An 18,692-nucleotide genomic window follows, 5' to 3' on the forward strand; every position below is an offset into this window, starting at 1 on the left:
ATATATATTCCTCGCCCCTTGCTGCACACTTTACATAGTTCTAGGAGAGTCATTTTTGCCAGCTAGAATTCTATCTTTACCATTATTATGTGCCAATCCCCTCCCCCACTCCTGAGCTACTGCAACTAGTTCATTCCCGGCGCTCAGGGAAAATTACGTGTTTTCACGAACCAAGCATCATTAGTCAAGCCTGTGGGTCTAATCCAAGTTTCCTGTTGTATTTTTATGGCAGCCATAGAATACTATTTGATGTCATGTTCCCTAAGTTTAAAGGGGAAAAAGGATCTCTGCTTGATTTACAGCTCATCTCTCCTCATCCCATTCGGTCACTGGACGGGACACAGGTGTAAGAAATAACAGAGAGCGCCTCCTCCTGGAGGTTTAGATGTAGGGCATCCTTACCTGCTCTCAGAGCCAGAGGGTACATTTTTTTCAATTACTATTTTTTTTTACCAAATATGGCAAACTTGGTAACATCTTTTTTCAGTTTTTCATTGGTCACATTAATTACAACGCTTTTCCCAGTTCCCCTGGAAAACCAAATGTTTTTCCATTTCTGGCCTCTTTGGTTGTTGTTGTTTATTGTTTGTTAATCCGCTTGCATGCTGAAAGTTGGAGAACAGAAAGGCAACATTTTGGCTGTTTGTTTCTGCCAAGACTTCCTACAGCCATTCCGAGGTTTGATTTATAAAGCCCACTTGCAAAGCCGATATAAATGTGTAACAAAATCATGGTGGCCATCCAGGCAACGTGCATTCACAGCTGCTAACTTATGTTCAATCAGGGCTCTATTTCCAAGAGTAGATTTAAAAGGATAAAATCTGAGTCTGACAAGAAGCATTTCATGTGACTTGATGCTCTCTCCCTCCCTGTTTGTCTGTGCTCTCTTCATGTAGCTCTAAATGCACTTGACATTCGGTTTCACATGCCCAGCACACTGTGAGCTTCATTGAACTGCCTGCTTAACTCCACCATCTCAACGCCTGAAACTAATAAAAGAAACTCGGAACGAGCCCAACTACTGGCCTTATAAATTCCTCTCCTGTGTGAAGAAGGATGCCAGCCTTGAACTATTGCTAGGTTACTTTTCACCACTCCCAAAGCCAACCTAGGAGGTCCTCAAGCAGCGTGTAACAACATAACAGTAGTGTTGATTAAGACTTAGCAAATTGTTGATCTTGGAAAGGACACATCATTGCTTCAGGGTTACTGACAAATTGTCAGAATGCCTTAGGAGTTTTGTTTTGCAAGACAAAAAGCCAAAAGCAAGCAAAAGTTTTATAACAGAAACTGATGACAATATCCTAAGGCTCCCATGTACCCTCAAACATTTGAATAACAAAGAGTATAGCACGTAACTTCTCCCATGCCAGAGCTGCTAAAACTATAGATTTTAGAACTAGACCGTGTGACTTTATGTGACCCTATGTGACCTTCATGTGACTCTTTGTGACCTTGAACAAAGCACTTAAATTGCTGCTGACTGTTTCCTCATCTGCAAAATGGAGATGCGATGGTACTTAATTCACAGAGTTGTTGCAGTGATTGAGTTAGTATATGTAAAAGATGTAGACCAGTGACTGATATATAAGATGGGCAATTCAGGGGATCACCTGGGTGGCTTAGTTGGTTAAGCATCTGCCTCTTGATCTCAGCTCAGGTCTTGATCTCAGGGTCTTGAGTTCAAGCCCTGTATTGGGCTCCCTGATGGTCAACTTAAAGAAAAAAAGGTGCTATGGAATCTTTTGCCGTATTAGAAATAACCGTTTTCTTACTTATTCATTCCTTGAATATTAGCTGAGCACATTCTCTCTACCAGATGATGCGCCCCCCACCCCCCCGTCCCCAAGGAGTTTATCATCAATAGCAGCAGTGACACTAGGAAAACACTACCTCGATAGTAGGACATCTGCATTTGCCCATCAGCTTTATCAAGAACAGCATAACATTTTATTAAAAATGCCAAGTCTGGGTTGTTTTTCAACTACTTCTGGAGAGTGACTGCATATATAACAAGGATGAGAAATTATGCTGAGACACTGGTAGTGTTGGGCCTGCGGGCTTATCGGGCGATACCGACCAACATGCTGCCATCAGCTTCTGGGATTCGGTTATAAGCCTCCACAAAATTAGAAGCGTCTTCTGGGTCCATCTGTGAAAGTCACACCTGTGCACGCCAAGAGCCTGTGACGGGGTGCATGCCAATCAAGTCATTGCACACAGAGGTTGGCGGGAAGTTGCTTCAAATATTTTTCTTGGCCTACCTTTTGTCATGCTCGGAAATGCATTTCAACTGGTGACAATTCAAGGCAGCACATACCATTGAAATGTACCTCCTATGCCCAGCAAACTGCTAAGGATATATATATATACATAAGATATATACATACCATATCATATCTTATACATATGTATAAGAAAGAATCCTCACCTTTCAAGAGTTAATATTCTAGGGGCGCCTGAGTGGCTCAGTCGGTTATGTGTCCAACTCTTCTCATGACTCATGTGTTCGAGCCCCACATCTGGCTCTGCACTGACAGCTCAGAGCTTGGAGCCTGCTTTGGATTCTGTGTCTCCCTGCCTCCCTCTCTGCCCCTCCCCTGCTCATGCGCTCTCTCTCTCTCTCTCTCTTTCTCTCAAAAAATAAGTAAACATTAAAAAAGAAAATCTTCTTGCACCGGCTTGGCATAAAACCCAACTCAAGAAAGAACTGTGTACTGTTGGTGGGAATGTAAACTGGTACAGCCCCTCTGGAAAACAGTGTGGAGGTTCCTCAAAAAACTAACAATAGAACTCCCCTATGACCCAGCAATAGCACTGCTAGGAATTTACCCAAGGGATACAGAAATGCTGAGGCATAGGAGCACATGTACCCCAATGTTCATAGCAGCACTCTCCACAATAGCTAAAACATGGAAAGAGCCTAAGTGTCCATCAACAGATGAATGGATCAAGAAGATGTGGTTTATTTATACCATGGGATACTACATGGCAATGAGAAACAATGAAATCTGGCCATGTGTAGCAACATGGATGGACCTTGAGGGTGTTATGCTGAGCGAAATAAGTCAGGCAGAGAAGGACAAATATCATATGTTTGCACGTATAGGAGGATTAGGAGGAACTTAACAGAGGACCAAGGGGGAGAAGAAGGGGGGAAATGGTGGGGGAAAGGGAGAGAGGCAAACCATGAGAGACTCTTGAATGCTGACAAAAACTGAGGACTGATGGATGTGGGGGGGAGGGGGGATGGGCATGGAGGAGGGCACTTGTGGGGATGAGCACTGGGTGTTATGTGGAAACTAATTTGACAATAAACTATTTGTAAAAAAATAAAATAAATAAATAAAAATGTTAGCAATAAAAAAAAAGAAAGAACTGTGTAAGTTGCATACGGGCAGGACAAGATCTGTTTCATATATTGTCATATCAACAGTTTATATTCCAGCTGAGGAAATAAAATTTAGGTGTATATAGGAAACTAAACACAATGCACTGTGGCATATTTGTGAAGTCCAAAGTGGCATTACGGATGGAGCTGAGAAAACTCAAGAGAAGGGAGAAATCAGTGAGGACTAGAAAAATCAGTTTGCTTTGCAGAGGAGGTGGGGGATGAGGAATACATATGTATGGGAGAATGAGAGGTAGTGTATTCGGGGTGTGGACAAAACAATGGGGAACCCCAAAGACACAGCTATAAATGTAAACTGATATGGGTTTATATTACCATTTGTCACTTCCTTTCATTTCCATATCCTTTTATCTCACTATCTTCTTACTCTATCTGCCCAGTGATTTGGCATTTTGGAAGCATCCAATCCTTTCTAGGTTACATGTATAATTCTCCTTATTGTAATAGCAATTGACGTCAATCTAGCATAAGCCTTCTTGTTTTTCTTCTTCCTCCTGCCTGATTATCTGGACAGAGAAAGGAAAAACAGAGCGAGTATACAAGCCTGTGTTCAAACATGTATAGATTGCAGTTCTCCTTAATATGAGTCATTTAGGGAGTTGTTTTTCTCAGCTGGATTAAATCTCCTTTTCAAAGTCATTCACCAGGACGGATGAAAGGGGAGGGGTTTTCCTCCATTTCCTTAGAGAAAGTCCAAAAATGCCTTCCTAAAATCTAACTGCATTTTTAAATAAAGGAAACATCTGGCTTTATGGTCTTTTCTAGTTTTATTTATTTATTTTTGTTTAAAAAGAAAACCTTCACACTCAAGGAATAATTATGCCTTTCCTGTTAGATCTTAATAAAATGGAAACAGTTTCGCTACTGGCATCCTTCACTGTAAAACAAAAATACTGACTGAATACCAGGAATTCTGGTGATGATGATATGCCACGTTAGATTTCTGAGATAAGGGTGTACAATGATTATTAAGAAGGCTGCAAGCACCTCTAAACTCTGGCACATACATGTTCACCTACTCGACATTTACTCAAACGCTGGCAAGCGGGCAATACCAGCATGCTTATATAAGTTTACAAGTGAAACATTTGCATAAAGAGTCCTCGAATAACCTAGGAATTGGGAGAATTAAACACATATAACTTATTTGTATTTCATTACTATTAAAGGCGCTACCTTATTTTTCTCATATGATAAACAAAAGTCATTATTTCAAAAGAGTGGTCTATGATCACTATCTGCATTTTCTTATCTTCCACCCATTCGAAAACCCAAATGAAGCTGACTGCCATTCTCTCTTTACCCAAGTAAGTTTTCTTTCTTTTTTTTTGTTTTTGTTTTTTTTTGTTTGTTTCTTTATTTTCAGACAGACAGAGACAGCTCGAGTGGGGGAGGAGCAGAGAGAAAGAGAGAGAGAGAGTCCGAAGCAGGCGCCGAGCTGCCAGGGCAGGGCCAGATGTGGGGCTCGAACTCATGAAACTGCGAGATCATGACCTGAGCCGAAACCAAGAGTCAGCCACTTAACCAACTGAGCCACTCAGGCGCCCCCCCCAAATAAGTTTTCTTAAGGTCGACAATAAGCTCAGGTTGCTAAATCCACTGGACATGTTCCCAGTATTATCCCTCTTCCTTTTATTATTCAATAAATGTACCATCTGTTCTATTCCCTCCTCCTTTTTTTTTTTTAATGTTTATTTATTTTTGAGAGAGAGAGAGAGAGAGACAGAACATGAGCAGGGGAGGGGCAGAGAGAGATGGAATCACAGAATCCAAAGCAGGCTCCAGGCTCTGGGCTGTCAGCATAGAGCCCGACATGGGGCTCCAACCCACAGACCATGAGATCATGACCTTAACCAGAGTCCAACTCTAACCAACTGAGCCACCCAGGTGCCCCCCTCCTTCTTAAAGTTGAACCCCATCCTTTGCCTCCTTGGGTTGCCCTTCTCATCCTATTCACTCTCTTTTACTCCAAATTCAACCACGGGTTAATAGAGTTTCTGTAATTTTCTCAAACCTTATTCTACATTTTATATTTCCCACTCAGACAGATATCTCCTCTGAGATTCAGACCTGCCACCCAACACCTACTTGACATCTCCACATAGATGTCACAAGGGCACCTCAATTCAGCATGACCGTAAAAGACCTCTGAATCTGCCCTCGCTGGGCATGTCCCTTCTTTGATTTCCTCAAACAGTAGTGGCCAACATATCCATCCAATTGTAGAAGCCTGAAATACAGGAGAAGCCTGTCCCTGGCCCTCCTTATCCAACCGGTTACCAAATCTCATTGATTTCTGCCTCCCTATTGTCTCACACATCTGCCCATTTCTCCCCAACTCCACCACCTACGTGTCTCTTTCCAGGTCCATGGTCGTTACCTTCCCACTTATCTCCTCCAGCAACTACTCTTGCCCTGTTCCACATTCCTGTCTGTTTTCCTATAATTATTACTCTGCATTTATTGTTTATATGTTTTTTTAATGTAAATCTGATCTGCCTTCCTCTCTTTAACATTCACTGGTTTCCCATCGTATTGCCTTTGGGATAAACAAAAAAGCCTATTATCCCTGGTCTCATCTATTTCCACCAACCCCCCTTCCCCGCCCTCCACCGCATCGGTTCCCAGTTCTTTCTCCCCGCTGGGTCTTTGCAGAGGCCTTTCCTTCCTCTCTGCTGAATTACTTCCCATTTAACCTTCAACCTCAGATGTTGCTTCCTTAGGGTTGGATTCTTGAAGCCTCTCTTCAAAATAAGCCAAGTCCTCTGGTTTTGCACCTCCTTAGTGCTCTGCATTTTTCTTTCTTAGAAATTATATACTTTTTCATGCTTATGTGGTTATTGACTCTCAGTGCAAATAAGGCAAAATATGCATCTGTTTTGCTCACTGCTTTGTCCCTAACCCCTTGAAGCCTTTGCTCTTTCTTCATCCCCTACCAGCTCCAAACATCCTCGCTACATAGGACTGAGTCCACACCAGGCTGGACCTCGAGGAAGTTCATGTGCTCGCACTGAGCCAGGGACCTAGAGTGGCTTCTCTCTGTGTTTTACACTTAAAAAAAAGGGAGTTAAGGACTACAGGAGACCCCTCTACACATGGCAGGGGTAAAACAACCTCTAGGTTAAATAGTATGGAGGAGGGGCACCTGGGTGGCTCAGTCAGTTAAGTATCTGACTACAGCTCAGGTCTTGATCTCACGGTTTATGGGTTCAAGCCTTGTGATGGGCTCTGTACTGACAGCAAAGAGCCTGGAGCCTGCTTCAGATTCTGTGTCTCCCTCTCTCTCTGCCCCTCTCCCCCCCAAAATAAATAAACATTAAAACAAATAAGTAGCATGGATAAAAAAAACTTTGTCCCATCTATGCACCCCCTAAAAAGAACATATAGAACATAGCATGTCCTTTCTTTCACTCAGAAGCATTTACTGGATGTTGATTTTGAGCTACAGCAGTTAAGTACTATGAGGGACAGGAGATGGATAATAAGAGCTATTATTCATGGAGGGCCTAGCATGTTCCAGGACTGTAAATTGTAAGTGGCAATTTACAAGCAATATTTTCAGTAAATTACCATTTTATGAAGATGTGAACACTTAACAAACCACAATATAAAACCAAAGGGAATAGGCAGTCCTATATAATCTGCATTATCCCAAATCCTTCACATAGTCCGAACTAAAGGCATTTGAGAATTTTATGAGGTCTCAGAGTTCCAATTAAACTCTACTTTTCCGGGTTCTTAATTATTCACTAGGACATGAAACTAATTACAACCCCTGTGGCCAAATACGTTCTATCAAGAATCTAGCTTAGAAAAACCTAGAGTTCTTATTCAAACAATTGGTTGTTTGAAAGATATTTTTAGCTAGCTGTGCATTTCGCTGACTCCTAAAGTGAACTTTTCAACCTGGTTATCGTGTGGTGAAAAAATCCAAACACCATTATTTATCCAACAAATAGTCATCTGAGTGCCTACCATATGCTAAGACCTGTGGATACAAAAATGAAAAAGTTAAAAAAAAAAAGAGAGAGAGAGAGAAAGTGATAAAGTCATAGTCCCTGCCTTCAAGGTGAAGTTATGGGGAAGATTCAAGAAATAAAGAGATGTAAGGAGGCGCCAGGCAAAAAGTGGGGCAAAATGGGCTTAGCTCTGCCTGAGAACAGAAAGGCTGGGCTGATAACCAACAAAATGGGTAAACTTTGGAAACGTTATGCTAAGAGAAATAAGTCAGGCACAGTCACACACTGGATGTGTGCATTTATTTGAAGCATCCAGAATATGCAAATCTAGAAAGAGAAAGCAAATGAGTGGTTGCTGAGGGGGGAGGGGAAGAAGAGGGGTGGCTGCTATATGGTTAATGCTCCAAAAATATTCCGGAACTAGGTAATGGTATGGTTGTACTGTGACTGTAATCAAGGACACTGAAGTGCACACGTTAAAAGAGTCAATTTTACATTAAATTATGAAAGTAAAAAGAAAGCAAAAAACTAACACTGTGAAAAGCTATAAAGTGCAATATAAGAATTGTCCTCCACATCCCTAATTCTCCACTCCTACTCTATAAAAGTAAACATTGTTTCGGGTTCTCAATTCTATACATTTTTAATGTTTATTTATTTATTTTTAAGAGAGAGTGTGTGTGTGCTTGTGGGTGAGGGGAAGAGAGAAAAAGAGACAGAGAATCCCAAGTAGGCTCTGGGTCCCCAATGTGGGGCTCGATCCCACAAACTGAGATCATGACCTGATCTGAAATCGAGAGTTGGACACTTGGGGCACCTGGGTGGCTCTGTCAGTTAAGTATCTGACCTCAGCTCAGGCCTTGATCTCACAGTTTGTGAGTTTGAGTCCCATGTCGAGCTTTGAGCTAACAGCTTGGAGCCTGGGGCCTGCTTTGGATTCTTTGTCTCCCTCTCTCTCTGCCCCTCCCCTGCTCACACTGTCTCTGTCTCTCTCTTGAAAACAAAACAAAGAAAACACTAAAAAAAAAAAAAAGAGTCAAACACTTAACCAATGGAGCCACCCAGGTGCCCCATTTTGGTTCTTAATTTTAATACTGCCTTCCAGAAACATGTTTCACAAGTGTGTCTATAAGGGAATGGGTGCATGGAGGGGTTTGTATGATCACATGACCCACTTTTTCTGTCCACGTGACAGCAGGCCTTTAAAATTTCTATAGCATTAGACAGAAGCCTAGAGAAACTTACCTGTAATTAGAATTACAGTATCATTGCTTTAGCCTTCAAAGACTTTTTTTTTTTTTAACTCATGAATCAATAGCCTGTCGGTAAATTGAGATCCACGCAATTGAGTTTTCAAGTGGGGTTTTAACTGCAAAAGGTTCATTCTGTCAAAATAATCCTTTAAAGCCCAGTAACAGGCTGGGAAGAGAAAGAGCACTGGGGCTGGAGGATCGGGTGTTCTGTGGGGGGCTACCTGAGCAGGGCCCAGAGGGCAAGAAAAGATGTAGAGGGTATTTGTGGTGAAATGATCTCAGGTTACAGCGCATGAATAACTCATTCATGGGGGGAAAAATCTGCATTTCACAAGCAGAAGCACCGAGGACAAGGGTCAAAAGATTTTGAAAACTGGATCTCAATTAGAAGTTAAATTTAAAGTTAACATAACTTATCTTTTAGAATTCATAAATTAGTATGATAAAGTCCACTAAAAAATGTCTCCACAAAGGAAAAGGGTATGGCTTTTTAGAAGATAGGAAATAATGTCAGAATCATGCATAAGGAAAGAAGTTTTGGGAGATGATCACTGTTTGTTGCTCAACCTCAGGAAATGAGTGTCGGGAAATTCCAGGAACAGAAAATGCTACGGAAACAGTGGGTGGTGGGGTCCCTGGGTGGCTCAGTCAGTTAAGCATCCGATTCGGCTCAGGTCATGACCTCACAGTTCGTGGGTTTGAGGCCAGTGCCAGGCTCTGTGCTGACAGCCAGCTCAGAGCCTGGAGCCTGTTTCAGATTCTGTGTCTCCCTCTCTCTCTGACCCTCCCCTGCTCATGCTGTCTCTCTCTCTCTTTCTCAGAAATAAATTTAAAAAAAGAAGAAAAAGAAACAGAGGGTGGTGAACTCCAGTCATACCCAGCAGTGTTCCCTCAAAGCCTCGAAGAAGTCCGATTGTGCTTTTAAAAACCCTCTCCGGGGGTGCCTGGGTGGCTCAGTCTGGTTAAGCGTCCAACTTCGGCTCAGATCATGATCTCAGGGTTTGTGAGTTCAAGCCCCATGGTGGGCTCTGTGCTGACAGCTCTAAGCCTGGAAACTGCTTTAAATTCTGTGTCTCCCTCTCTCTCTGCCCCTCCTCTGCTCACGCTCTTTCTTTCTCAAAAATAAATAAATATTTTAAAAAATCTCTCTGGGACATCATCTTACAACTGTCAGAATGGCTAGAGTCAAAAAGACAAGAAATAACAAGTGTTGGCAAGGATGTGGAGAAAAAGGAAGCTTCATGCACTGTTGGTGGGAATGCAAACTGATGTCGCCACTGTGGGAAACAGTATGGCGGTTCCTCAAAAAATTAAGATAGAATTACTATATGACTCAGTAATTCTACTACTGGGTATTTACTCGAAGAAAATGAAAACCCTAACTTGAAAAAGATATCTGCACCCCTATGTTTATTGCAGTATTAGTCACAATAGCCAAGATATGGAAGCAACTCATGTATCCATCAATAGATGAATGGATAAAGATGTGGTACACACACACACACACACACACACACACACACACACACACACAGAGGAATATTATTACTCAGCCATAAAAAGAGAATGAGATCTTGCTGTTTGTGACAACATGGATGGACTGAGAGGGTATTATGTTAAGTGAAATGAGTCAGAGAAAGACAAATACCATATGATTTCGCTTGTATGTGGAACCTAAAAAACAACAACAACAAAAACAAATGAATAAGCAAAAAGCAGAAACGGGCACATAAATACAGAGAACAAACTGATGGTTGCCAGGGGGGTGGCAGATGGGCAAAATGGGTGAAGGTGAGTGGGAGATCCCAGCTTCTAGTTCTGGAATGAGTAAGTCATGGGGATGAAAGGTACAGTATAGGAAATAGAGTCAATGGTACTATAATAGCATCGTATGGTGAGTGTTGGTGAGCAGAGCCCAAAGTACAGAGTTGTGGAGTCGCTACGCTGTACATGTGAAATTAATGTAACATTGTGTGCCAACCATACTTCAATTTGAAAAAAAAATCTCTTCAGAACTATAAATGTCTTTTTCACTCATCACACATGACTGTCTTTGTATTACACATCACATTCAACACATTTTACACACACATCGCACAACATATTCAACACACCTAATTTGCATTAAAACAATAAGCCGATGCTGAGGGGCCCTAAAGACAATTGAGTTTCAGCCCTCCTCATGACAGGAGGCAGGAAGGACTCCTTGAAAGACCTCAGACCTTGGAAATCAGTCAAGGGTCTGAATCTCGGCTTTGCCACTGGGGCTATGACCGCAGCCCAGACAGACAACTCGCTGAGCCTCCATTCTTCATTTGTAAAGCAGGGATGATTAAGAAGAAAAAGGATACTGAGGATTCTGTCTCATCCTAGAATTGTTAATGTACAAAGAATCTGCCAGAGTCTGACAAAGAGCATGACTTAATCAATGTTACCTTCTCTCCAATTCACCTCCCGTTTGTCAAAGAAGTTCACATTAGCCCAGGGAGTGAGAACGTTCTATAAAGCTAAGCATAAATAAGGCAAACGTGAAATAATTACTTTGCCAAAAGAAAAAATAAGAACAGTGGTCAATATTTATTGTGCAATTGCTATGTGCCAAGTGCTTTACACACTCTGTCTCATCTGCCTCCCCACTGCTTCAGGGTGCTCTTGTTGTCCACAACTTATAAATGAGGTGCCAAGACTCAGATACGTTAGAAAATTCATCCAAGTAAGACACAGAGTTGGGGTTTGAATCCACATAGTCTGACACCAGAAGGCATGCTCTTCACCACCAGAAAAACACTGGTTTCAGTATCTATGCCAACTTCTGTGGGAGAACGAAGAGTAATTTATTGCAGCTGCAGGAGGATGACCAAGGCAACTTTTGAGAAGAAAACATCAGAACTGGCCCTTGGAGGAAGAGCAAGAGTTTATTTTGACAGAGGTGGAGTGGAAAGGGGGATATAAAAAGGACTATTCCGGGCTGTGAGATTGGCGCCCACAAAGGAGGCATAAAAGAACACGATGTGCTGAGGAACAGTGAGAAGTTGGCAAGGATAGACATCCTTGAGCTCATGGATACCTCGTGGTGTAAACGAGTCATGGAAATCCTCCTCCCATTTGCCAGAGAGAGAGAGAGAGAGAGATGGAGCATGCTACCCATGCTCCAAGCAAGTAACTGTCAGAGGCGTGGAGAGCACTGATGGGAGAAACATGCAAACCTTGCCCTGCCCTTGTGAAATTGATAAGCTAGTGATACACTGACAGAGTCTGCTACGACCCATCAGAACTTGAACTAATCAGGGGGTGGAGAGAAGGCCTTCCTTAGTGTAAAGTGACACTCAAATTGTGACCTAAAGGAGGAGTAGAAATTAAATAGGCATTGGAATGCAGAGCAAACAGCTAGGAGGCTCCTGTATTAGTTTAGCAAGAGAAACTGAAAGGCTGGACAAGGTCACTGACAATGGAGAGGGGTCCCTACAAAGACACCTCAGAGGAAAACAAGCTGGTCTGGACTAAGGCTCTGGGTGCCCAGAAAGACACGGACATTTTGGGCCAATAAGGAGAAGACAGAAATGGGAAAAAGGAGAAGGCAGTGAGCAGTCCTTTGAAAAATAATATGATTCTTTGAAAAATCCAGTGCAATAGTGAGAGGTGCCCTGGGTTGCAATTAACAGAGGTGTAGACAAAAAAGCCATTTCATTATCCCACAGAAGTCTGAGTGCAGTAGTGGGGAGAAGTTCCCGGGACAATTAACTATCCAATGATGTTATTCATGTATGCATTTAATGATGTTCAAAGACAGGCCAGGTAAGTGTCTCTGAAATCCTCTTAAATTGTTTCTCATTGTCTCAAACAATGGCGGCGGCAGCTCCACCCTTCACATGAGAGCATCCAAAAAAGGAAGAACTCTTCCCACATTTACTAGGGAGAAAAATATTTCCCAGAAGCCTCTGAGCCAACTTCCTGCATGTCAGGATGTCATCACTGGCCACCCTTCGACACCACGAAGCTGGAAAAGTAAGTATCCCGCCATACTATTTAATAGAGTCACACATAGGTCTCTAATCCTATCATCCAATCCAGTTGGACTTGACCTAAGTCGCCACCAATCCTGTCCCCCTCTCTCCATCTCTACTGCTGATAACTGCTGATGTTTACTGGGCATGTGCTATGTCCAAATTATTAATTATTAATTCATGGAAGCCTTCCAATAACCCTATGAAGGGGGTTACACTAGTTATTTTATACAAGAGGAAACTGGAAAATAGAAATGTTAAGTAACTTCATCAGCTTCACATAGTTAGTGACAGAAGCACTCTTAAGAGTTTATATCTCAATAGCACTGCTAGGAATTTACCCAAGGGATATAGGAGTGCTCATGCTTAGGGGCACATGGACCCCAATGTTCACAGCAGCACTCTCAACAATAGCCAAAACATGGAAAGAGCCCAAGTGTCCATNTTTAAAAAGAGTTTATATCTTACCTGAAACTAATGTAACATTGTGTATCAATTATACTCAAAAAAGGTAAAAAAAAAAGTTCATATCCTAATTGACAGACTACACTGCCTCTCTTCCAAACCACATCCATTTTGATGGGGTGCCTGGGTGGCTCAGATTAGGTAAGCCTCCAAACCACATCCATTTTACCTAAATTACTGCAACAGGCTCCTATCTGATCTCCTTGCCTGCACTCGACTCCTCTCCAATGCATTCTTTTTTTTTTTAAGTTTATTTATTTATTTTGAGAGAGAGAGAGAATGTGAGCTGGGGAGGGGCAGAGAGAGAGGAGAGAGAATCCCAAGTAGGCTCTGCACTGTCAGCACAGAGCCTGACATGGGGCCTAGAACTCACAAACCGTGAGATCAAGACCCAAAATGAGATCAAGAGTCAGACACTTAACCGCCTGAGCCACCCAGGTGCCCCTCTCCAATGCATTCTTTAGCTTGAAGCTAAAATATTCTTTAAAAAGCACACAATTTGATGATGTCAAATCTCTTCTCCGGCCCTCAACTCCCCATGCACTCCAAGACCTTGCCCTGCCTATCTCTCCCATCTTATCTTGTGTTATCCTTCCCCGAGACCTTTGGACTCTAACCATGTTGATGTGTTCATTCTTTCCTACCCCAGGGTCTTTGCATGGGCTGCTCCCTCCCTATCTCCAGTCCTGCCTGCCCTACCTATTTAATTTCTATTCATCCCTTAGATCACAATTTAAATGTCATTTTACGCTGAGGAAAGCTTTCTCTCCACCTCAGATTAGTTCAAGTTCTGATGGGTCATAGCACAGTCTGTTAATGTATCACTAGGTTATCAGTTTCACAAGGGAAGGGCAGGGTTTGCATGCGTCTCTCATCAGTGTATCGCCAGCAGTGAGTCCAGTCTTTGGCTTAGGAGTCAGTCCACTTTTATTACAGGTACACGTCTAAGCTGTATTGCTTAAAAGCCCAAGTCCTTTGAGTTTGACAACTATGCCTCATGAGGTGACCTGCTCTAGTGAAGAGAACATGGCTTTGGCCGTGTTAATTCAAAATCCAGCTACGCCACCATCTCTGAAAGCATGATTTCTCAAGTCTCAACGTCCCCATCTGTAAGTGGGTATAATGACACGATGGGATACTAAACATAATGTGCCAGCAAGCCTGGCAACAAATGCCCTTAAGATCTTTCTTCCCAGATGCCTCTTTGTGTCCCAGTGAGCCAAAGACATGACTGGGATGCTGCACAGGGGAGACGTGGTGACCTCCCCACTTCCCACATAGTGCATCACAGGCCATGGCTTTCTTCTCCACCTGTGGGCGTCTGCACGATGCCATCATGTGGGAATACGCAAAAATGCTACAGTGAGCCAGAGGTTAAGATTTGCTGGTGCAGAAGGACAGAAGGGGACAGAATGTATATGGCATGTGGTAAGTGTTCGCTAAACACTCGGCATTTTCATACATTGTCTCATCTAATACTTAGTAAAAGAAAACCTGATTCTACAAATGAGGAAATAGAGGTTCAGACAGATTAAGTGTCTCCTTCACGGTCTCAGAGCAAGTGGTGGAGACCGAACTTGAACCCAAGTCTGGTTTCTCCACAGGACTTGCTCCCAGGGCACTACGTCCAAAACGATCCTCTTCCTCGCTCTTGCTTCCAGATAAGTGTGCACTGAAAAGGCCCAGGGCATCTTTTAGGTAAGTTTAAAGGGGTGCTGGTATGGCTCTGTTGGGTAAGCGTCCGACTTTAGCTCAGATCATTATCTCACGGTTCGTGGGATAGAGCCCCATGTCAGGCTCTGTGCTAACAGCTCTGAGCCTGGAGCTTCTTCAGATTCTGTGTTTCCCTCTCTCTCTCTGCCCTTCCCTTGCTTGCACTCTGTGTCTCTCTCTCTCAAAAATAAACATTAAATTTTTTTTTAAAACAACTCAACCTGACCCTGTTCTATGTGGGAAGAATCAGATTATTTAGTCATATCGGAGCACAGAGCATCTCAAGATTAATTAAATATCTGCAAATAAATTATACATGCGGGATTCTTTCTTTTAAAAAGCTACTTGCCACTTGAGTTAACTCTGAATTCAAAATGCCCAATACTAAGATGTTGATGAGAGATTTTTTAAATTAACCTAATTTTGAATGAGCTTTAATTAATGAATTAAAAGTAGTCATTACCATGCTCTGAGTCCTAAATGAAGTTCCAGGAAATGAGAGATGAGGTCTAGAAGGAAGAGGGAGAAGGAGGGGAAGTCATGTTCCCTCTCTGTCTCTGACAAGCTACCCAGACCTGGGCTTTAAAAGGGGAACCAGGTCCTGAGATCTTATATGGCCATTCCATCACATGACCTATACCCTTGGTTACCCCCAATCCACCGACAACCTGCATCCGAATGTTCTGGAGCCTTCGTTGGAATGCCATTCCCAGGGGCCCACTCCAGATTCACATTCTCTGAGGATGAGCCCCAGGAGCCAGCCCTTAAACTCCCCTTGATGTTTCTGACCATCCCAAGGTTTGTGAACAGCTTTAGAGGCTCAGTAACAATGTAAATGTCACGATGTCACCACAAACTCATTTATTTTAAGGGGAGATAATTTCATGTGAGAACCTTGACATTTTTGAAATGAACATTTATTCCAGCAGCTACAAATGCAAAGGAACCCCATTTTCAACATGGAGGACATTGTCTTGAAATATATATGGCACATTCTTCCCTTAACACGTAGTCAGCAGTCAACTGCCTTGCAGCTAGAAGAGCGATCAACCGTTACCAGTTCACTGATTCGGACATTTTTACAAGGCATTCGATTAACTCACCTTTGTATTCAACTCCTAGCTAATTTTATTTTGTGGGAGAATGGCATTTTTCTAAATTTATAACTTCAGTATGTTCCTCACTGAGGAGCAGACTCTCTGACTGAACTGCTAATTGCATGTTCAGGACACTCTTTCCTTCTTCTTCTGTACAACCCCCAGAAAAGGTAATTTTTTTAGATGAATTACTTGCTTTTCTTACTACGCTCCACCGGGTGAAGGCAGTCTTCAAACCCACCTTCTTACCGGTTAAAATTCTAGATATGGGAAGTTAATTTTTTAAAAGAAACCTAAGAGATGAACAGCTCCTGGTGATCAGGGAAACACCTCTAATCTCTCCCCAGTGTGGTGGTCACTATTCCTTTACTTCTTGGGACCAGCCCTAAGCCTAAGGGCTCCCTGAAACTTGAGGGTCAAGTACACAAGGCAATAATTTATCACTCTTGGTGCAGCGGGGATGGGGGCCGTTATTGAAGTCTCCCCATTTGGGGGAGCTCTGAGAGTCCCATCACCTTGGAAACACAACGGCAGTCTCCCTGAATGAACACAGAGAGAATATTTTTTAAGCATCCTAAGAAAACAGGGTTCAGTTATCACCAAATGTAAGAGTCACGATTCAAAACTGTCGCTAACTCGCAAGCTGACAAGTCACAAATAGGTGTACTTTTCCTAACCAGGCTGGTAGTTGCGGAAAAGCCCCAAAATATCCCATCCTCATCTTTTTTTTTTTTTTCTGCCAGAAATGGAATGGCTTCCACTTCCCACACCCCCAAGCCACTGCTGATGCAATTACCACCACCAGCCACCACCACCAGCACGGTGCATATGAACAGTAAATATGAGACATCAAGTCACCTAGGTCGTTTGTAGAAATCCCGATTTGAGGAAAAGAAGTATAGAAGATACACTCATAGAGGACATTTTGAGCCTTAAAACGCAACTCCTTGCTTTGATGCAAATGGCTATGGGGGGTGGGGGGGGTAGGGAGGACGTAGATAATTTCTCTTTGACTATCCTTTCTAATATTATGTTATCTAGTTGGAATCGTTCGTATACTATCTGTTGAGCAATCAAGTGAATGAAATCAGTCGTTTATTCTATGCACTGAAAGGGCTAAACCACACTAACCAAGGGACTCCCTCATCTGTTATTTCTTTCACAATAAATTCAATGACATTTACGGAGCGCCTAGCCTGTGCCAGGCGCCAAAGATACAAAGATGAATGAAGCAAGGTTCAGGTTTATTAATGATTTCTTAAGATTTGCGAGGGCAGAGCCTCGCTCCCCTTCCACTGCAGCCTCGACGGCTGTCTAACCAATCGTGGGAGTGAGTACTCCACAGCTCCCCGCTTCTGGGAACGTGTTCCTCCCCGGCCAGCCCACGAACCTAGCCCCAGGCCTCTCATGGCATTCCCCAAGAGTCAAACGGTCGAGTTCAACCCCGGAGCGGAGGCTCTCACTCCGCGCGGAGCGGATCCCCGGCCCCGCAGCGCGAGGTGCCAGACTCTTTCCACCTGTCCTGGCGCGCGCCCGTCGGGGAGCGCCAGACCCCGCGTCCGCTTACTTTGCCGCTGTCGCTCACGCCGAGGAGGTGGTCCCGCAGCACCTCCATAGGGTTAGTCCAGGTGGAGTGGATGAACGTCCCTCGGAAGATGTGCGCCAGGGGCGGCATCGGGGCGGCACACATGTCAGCGGCGGAGCGCAGCGCGGGGTTCGCGAGCCGAGGAGGGCGCACCGGGCGGAGGTGCGAGCAGGGCTCCCTGCAACTGCGGCTGGCTGAGTGCACCCGCAGGGTCCTTATCCTGCCCCCGCTTTCCTGGGCGATCGCCTGCCCCCTGCAGGCCGCGCCCAGGGGCGGGCTCCGTGCCTCTTGGACGCCAATAGGATTTTCCTCCTGTGACTTGGCTCTGCGCTCCCTTGGGGTGTGGTCTTTCTCTCCTCCCCCGTGTTAGTTGTTGATCTGTTAACTCTTTGAGTTTCCAAAATCACAGCCTACAACGCACTTGTTTTAACCTGGGGTGGCTGAGTCGCCGACCCAGGTGGGAAGAGAAAGAAAGGCAGGGACCGCAGGAGCAGCCTTGAACCTTAGCTGGTGGCTCAAGTTGCCGTTGCTCTGCCTCCGCCAGCCTCCTCCAACTTTCTTTACTGGCGCACGGCTCTCTCTGCCCTTTAAACTTCGGGCTACTTGTGACCAAAGCCTGTACCTCTTTAACCTGTAGCACGTTCAAGGTCTGAACAGCCACAAGTTCAGGAACAGGTGGAAAGGTCAGCTGGAACCGCCTGCCTTACAGACCAGTTTTGTTTTCAGTTTCTGTGGGCTGCCGTATTTCTCCTAACGAGGTGCTCTGGAAGCACCTCTTAACAGAATTCCTGGGGGCCCTGCCGACAAAGGTTGATCTTCCCTCCCTTCTTCCTTGAGCCCAGTGTTTTGGTGTTTGTGTCCATCCACAAACAACTCCAGTTCCAGTCTCTCTCACACCTAAAATAAATGCAGCTCTTTGATTTAATTCCAGATGTTACCGGGGGAGAAAAGTTTCATCGCTCGCTGGAAAGAGCACTGGGTTAGGATTCAAGAGACCACGGTGGAGTCAGTGAGCCTCAGCATCTTTATCTTCCGTTGGTGAAAACTGAACTCCGACTGGGTGGTTGCTAAGACCGCCTCAGGGTCAACATTCGTTCCTTGCACTACGTTTACAAAGTCATTTGCCAAGTTCCTCCAGCAAGACCCATTGGTTTCCCCGCAGGGCCACACACATTCTGCTCCTTTTGCCGTAACTCCGCGTGCG

At 43.8% G+C, this 18,692-nt stretch overlaps 1 protein-coding gene across 1 annotated transcript in view; it reads right to left on the minus strand.

The window, feature by feature from the left end:
- Nucleotides 1-17,902, minus strand: part of GDA (guanine deaminase) — an 82,613-nt gene extending 64,711 nt beyond the window's left edge. Inside the window, exon 1 of the mRNA XM_077759391.1 lies at nt 17,471-17,902. Coding sequence (XP_077615517.1) covers nt 17,471-17,593 — 123 coding nt within the window. The 5' untranslated portion in view covers nt 17,594-17,902. The remainder of the gene's footprint in view (nt 1-17,470) is intronic.
- Between the last annotated feature and the right edge of the window lie 790 nt (nt 17,903-18,692).

The sequence above is a fragment of the Crocuta crocuta genome, unplaced genomic scaffold (genome assembly GCF_008692635.1).
Source record: "Crocuta crocuta isolate KB4526 unplaced genomic scaffold, BGI_CrCroc_1.0 scaffold41, whole genome shotgun sequence".
Lineage (NCBI taxonomy): Eukaryota > Metazoa > Chordata > Mammalia > Carnivora > Hyaenidae > Crocuta > Crocuta crocuta.